General features: G+C 43.0%; 1 protein-coding gene across 1 annotated transcript in view; it reads left to right on the forward strand.

Annotated features, from left to right (window-relative positions):
- Positions 1-5,673, forward strand: part of LOC121707452 — a 19,461-nt gene extending 13,788 nt beyond the window's left edge. The window contains 3 exon segments of the mRNA XM_042090054.1: positions 3,640-3,643; positions 4,334-4,653; positions 4,655-5,673. Of these exon segments, the coding sequence (XP_041945988.1) occupies positions 4,351-4,653; positions 4,655-5,584 (1,233 nt within the window). The 5' untranslated portion in view covers positions 3,640-3,643; positions 4,334-4,350 and the 3' untranslated portion in view covers positions 5,585-5,673.
- The last annotated feature ends 327 nt before the right edge of the window (positions 5,674-6,000 follow it).

A 6,000-nucleotide genomic window follows, 5' to 3' on the forward strand; every position in this document is an offset into this window, starting at 1 on the left:
CAAGGTGAAGTTTCGCAGGCTTTAGTCAATGAGTAGCCTATTCTGTCACACAAACATACGGGCATCTGCGTTTTTTGGGCAGTAACCCGGTAGGATAGACCTCATGGTTGTAACACTTTTTGCTTCAGCACCTGTAGCTCCCTTAAAGGAGAATTCCGGTGTGATAATGACCTAAAGTGTATTGAAACATGATACCGAGTGTGAACGTATGTCTCATAGCCCATCTCGGCTTGTCCCCTGCACTCCAAAATCTGGCGCTAGTTAGCCGATGCTACCAACAGCTTTTTCAATAGTGGTGCTTCGGCATCGGGCTAGCCATGCAAATAAATCACTGTTTTACACCCATTTACAAGGCTCAATGTATCTCCACACTTCATTGGTAGACTTCCGAGGGCCCTGACATTTAAAACGAGACATTGAAAAAGCACTGGTAGTTTACTTACAAGACGATTTATACAGACAGTATCTTCACGAAGTTTAGCGTTTGCAGCCATCTTGAATTTAGTCACGATAAGTCGAGCAACGAGTAAGAATGAACAGGTATTAACAGGTAATTCTCCTTTAATTAGTGGGTTTGATCCAGCAAGGGGCAAGCCCACTATTGTTCTTCTTAAGTTTACTTATTAGTGGGTTTGATCCAGCAAGACCACAGCGGCTTGCGGAGCAAGCCCACTATTGTTCTTCTTAAGTTTACTTTATTTATTTATTTATTAGTGGGTTTGATCCAGCATGTTCTTCTTAAGTTTTCTTCTTATTATTATATCTTCCTAGTCACCCACTTTTTGCACCAACTACTGCTCCTAGACCTTTTGAGCTATCGACGCGGTTCAAACTCCAAAAATTCAGGCCCGAACCGGTGTAGTTTGTGTCGCCGGTCCTTGTCGTTTTCGCGTTATTCCCGTTTTTCGGCGTTTTTGGGCCCCATTGAAATGAATGGCGGAATGTTCAGGATTTGAATTTGGATTGTGACATCACAGCTCTAATTGTTTAAGCTTGCACCTGGCAGAGTTCTAAGCCATCTGGCAGAGCTCTAATGGGCTGGGCTGGGCTGTCTGTGTATATGAAGGTGTGTGCATGTAACTTTTGACCCGTATGTCCGATTTTCATAAATGAGGTACCGTTGAAGTCCTTGGGTGAGGCCGAGTTCCATGCCCCTGATCAAACCCACTCTTGCAGTTCCTCAGAACCGCAATTCTAGTTTATTATTCCTTTTCACCCACTTTTTGTACGAACTGCTGCTCCTAGACCGTTTGAGCTATCAACGCGGTTCCAACTCCAAAAATTCAGGCCCGAACCGGTGTAGCTTGCTTGTTACTTTCGTGTAGCTGGCCCTTGTCGTTTTCGCGTTATTCCCGTTTTTCTACGTTTTTGGGCCCCATTGAAATGAATGGCGGAATGTTCAAGGATTCTAATTTTGATTATGACATCACAGCTCTAATGGCTTAAGCAGAGAGGGTTCAAGCGGAGCGAGGGGCGCAAACATTCAACAATTTCCGCGTTCGATTATTGCAAGGGGGAGGGGGGGAAATCCCCCTTTATGCAGACCAAAGTAAACCAATGTCAATGGAGATTTGTGGAATTTTACCAATAAATTGGTCATTATGTCTTTCTGGATTTGTTGAGGGTTTTTTGGAAAATTTTGTCATAATCTGTAAGTGTTTGGGATCAGTTCAAGCCTAAAAGTGTAATTTTGTAGGGTTCGGATTTGTAATAAAATAACTTAATATCAGACCATGCTGCTGCCAGTTACTGTCCGGTTGTTAGCATGCTAGCTAGCCTCTTAGCGAATGTAACAGGGTAATACTTTGGAAGGGCCAAGGGGCCAATCACAGTAGCCTGACTACGCCACCCTGAGGCCTAGTGCATCAGGGAATCTTTAAGAGATCGTACCTCTAAACCGAGACGGCTCTTTCAGGTTCGTAATTACACCATGGAGACATGATTCCAGGAAAACAAAGGATTTATTAATACACAAACGGGTGGGGATCTGAGGGTGGCAACTATGGACGTCCACACAAATATTTTACATGCAAGCATTAAGAAAAGCTCACCTATTACACAGCAAAGGCACACTGCAAAGCGATAAGCAATACACAAAACCACACCACACGTATGCTCAGAGTAGCCCCCCTCAGAGCCACCTCCCTACTAAATAAACGGCAAGGCAAGGCAAGGCAAGGCAAGGCAAGGCAAGGCAAGGCAAGGCAAGGCAAGGCAAGGCAAGGCTGCCCATCAGCATGACTGGGCTGCCTGACGGTAGCAGACAGTGGCTACACCAGTGGAGTCTCCCTTGCTACTGGCTGCTGCCCCTCTTAAGTAGCACTCCACTGGTGCCAGATTGCTTAAATGCCTATGCCCCGCCCCCTTCATTAGTACTTGCAGGTGCTATGGGGAAATAGCAGGCAGAGAAGGTCTACCTGCTACACTTAGGTAACATTTTAAACGGAGAAGTGTAATTTCTTTGAAATGACAACTAGCTGAATAACATTACTGACATTAGTTAAAGTGGATAGTTTATACTCAAGTGAATTTGCAACAGTATTTTAAGTTTAAGCGAAGTCCTTCAACTACTAGTCACTTGTTAGCCCATAGCTGTACTATTGCCATAGCTACTCCCATCCACTTGTATAGCATTTTAAGCTAGCGTTAGCTAGCTAGCTAGCTCGGTTCACATGACTAATTAAATTATTCATATCATGTCCTAAAGAATGATTCATTGGTATCATACACGATTATATACAATAATACTGTGAACACAATTATGTTTATTTGTTCTTATTGCTTATTAAGAGAGAAAGTTTATTTAGTGACGTAGGGTGACACTCCCACTTATGCAGACCGGAACTGCCCCGTTTTGCTCCCATAGTAACGAATTACGTTGCTCTATCTTGCTAGTAATCAAGGATCTTTGGCTTAAGATCTGGCAGAGCTCTAATGGGCTGGGCTGGGCTGTCTGTGTATATGAAGGTGTGTGCATGTAACTTTTTACCCGTATGTCCGATTTTCATAAATGAGGTACTGTTGGAATCCTTGGATGAAGCCGAGTTCCATGCCCCTGATCAAACCCACTCTTGCAGTTCCTCGGAACCGCAATTCTAGTTATTATATCTTCCTATTCACCCACTTTTTGTACGAACTACTGCTCGTAGACCGTTTGAGCTATCGACGTGGTTCGAACTCCAAAAATGAAGGCCTGAACCGGTGTAGCTTGCTTGTTACTTTCGTGTCACTGGCCCTTGTCGTTTTCGCGTTATTCCCGTTTTTCTGCTTTTTTAGGCCCCATTGAAATGAATGGCGGAATGTTCAGGATTCTACAGGATTGTTCAGGATTGATTATGGCATCACAGCTCTAATCGGTCTCTGACAGATGACGTAACTGTATAATCATCCGCCATTTTGCAGGTATACTGAGGTAGTAGCTGAGGAACGTTAACGTGATCTTGTAGTTTGTAGTTTTAGTGTCGTGGAAAATGGTTCGGTCGTGTTGCGTAAAAGGTTGCAACAATAAATCTCACAACGGAAAAGGTGAGAAAATTAATCATGGGTCGAGATTTTTCAAGTTTCCCACCTGGAAAAACAGCCAAGGACCACAAGTTGCGGATATTACAAAAAGGCGTCGGATGGCCTGGGTTGCGGCAGTGAGGTGTTGATATTATTGATATAATTTTTAAATCATTTCACTGATTGTGGTGTTTTTCTGTGGTCTTTAGCTCTACCTAACTTTACGTTGTCTTTGTGCTGGGTTAGCGGATGCTTGCTAGGCATGCTGCCAACTTTAACGCACAGTTCGGTAGACAGGACGCAAAGTCTGGTCTTGCTAGCACTGTGTTTTGCCAGCAACCAACGTCGTTGTTCAGGTGTTTCTCAAAGTTTTTTAGACGAAGGACCACTTAACCACTAAAAAAGAAACGCACGGACCACCTAGCTAAAAAAAAATTTTGTCTCAATTTTGTGCTTATTGTGTCAGAGGATTCATATGATTTAAACTGGCATCTTACATAGACAGTGTTGCAGAACGTTTTGGATTTACATACAAGTTGGTTCAATATTGCAAACAACTCATCTATATTATATTTTACCACGTCTGCTCGGTTTACCACGTCTTGCAACGGTCCGCGGACACTTTAAGAAACACTGGTTTAGGCTATATCATTTTTCAGAATAGTTTTGATGGCATATGATGCGTGATTAATTGTGGGGTCTCTCCTCTTTTATAATTTAGTTTTTCCTGTGATCAGCACCTAGTGGAAGCAATTGTGTGTGTGTGTGTGTGTTTCTATTTTTTAAAACTCATTTTTTAAATCTGAAATATCATACATCCTTGCTTATGCAGGTCAGCCTGCATATGAGATGCTGGAGACTGATCCAGACTGGGCACCATCTCTCGATCTGGGCCACATGGATACCACATGCACAGACACAGCACGCTCTGCAAGGAGAGGTAAGCGGGAGCAGCTGAAAAATGTCACACAGCAGCAAGTTAGGACTCAAGAGGCTGGACATCACCCTCCTGAGGAGGACACACAAGAAGCTGAGGAAGGTGGCCAGGCACACCATGAAGAGGGCACTCAGGACAACATTGAGGAGGTGCCAGAGACTGAATGTCATCTGTGTGCTCTCAGGTCTGCCGAAGTAAACCGCTTGTTTGACGAAAAACCGAGAGCTACGTCGTGAACTAGAGGAATACAGAATGTCTGAGGGTTTCTTTGGAGATAGTGATGATAAAGTGAAGTACTATACAGGTCTGCCAAACCTGGCAACATTTATGGCTCTATTCAATTTCTTGGTGCCTCTAATGGCAGACCAGAGAAAAATACTCACTCCTTTCCAAATGGTATTGTTAACTTTCATGCGTCTTAGATTGGATCTGCCTGCACTACACCTGGCCCATCTCTTCGGTGTGTCTCCAAAGACTGTATATAGGACATTTAATGACACTATGGCATTCTTGTATGCAAACCTGAAGCGTTCCATTGTAAGGCCTGACAGGGACACTCTGCGTAGCGTTATGCCACACCAGTTTGTGGAGGCATTTGGACACAGAGTTGCAGTAATAATTGACTGTTTTGAGATTTTCACAGAAAGACCGACCAACCTGAAGGCACGTGCCCAGATGTTTTCCAGTTACAAGCACACACACACCATGAAATATTTGATCGGTATTACACCCAAGGGATTAATTTGTTTTCTATCAAAAGGTTGGGGTGGCCGTACAAGTGATAAACATATTACGCAGAACAGCGGGTTTCTTAACAACTTGCTGCCTGGTGATATTGTTATGGCTGACAGAGGCTTTGACATTCAGGAAAGTGTTGGTATGTTGTGTGCAGAGGTAAAACTTCCAGCATTTACAAAAGGTCGCTGTCAACTGGCTGCAAGGGATGTAGAGGAGACTAGAAAGATAGCACACTTGAGAATTCATGTCGAAAGGGTCATTGGGAATATTTGTCAAAAGTACAGAATCCTAACAGGAACTATACCCATCAACATAATCCTTCCATGTGAAGGTGAGGATGTCACATTTCTGGACAAGATCGTCACTGTGTGTTGTGCACTGACTAACCAATGTCCAGCCATAGTTTAGAATGGACTTTTCTTTCCTGTGAGTGTGTTTAGGATCCTGTTCAACTTTTGAGTAGCACTACTAGTGCAAGGGGCTAGATTGTATATATGTATATATTCATTACATTACATTACATTACATTACATTTGGCTGACGCTTTTTTAACCAAAGCGACTAACAACATGGTAAACAGTAAGTTTTAGAACAATTCTCACAATTTTAGGACAGTTTAAAAAAACATTAGAGTACAGTAAGAATAAGTGCGTCGGTGAGTGCTGTTTTTAACAGTTACTTGTCAGTTTAAAACGGCTGGTGAGTGCTAGGATCAGTAAGACTTGTTGTAAGTGTTGCTATGAGAGTAGATGTTCTCTAAAGAGCTGGGTCTTCAGGAGTTTTTTGAAAGTGGAAAAGGATGTCCCTGCCCTTGTAGGAACTGG

This window comes from Alosa sapidissima, chromosome 4, assembly GCF_018492685.1.
Source record: "Alosa sapidissima isolate fAloSap1 chromosome 4, fAloSap1.pri, whole genome shotgun sequence".
Taxonomy (NCBI): domain Eukaryota; kingdom Metazoa; phylum Chordata; class Actinopteri; order Clupeiformes; family Clupeidae; genus Alosa; species Alosa sapidissima.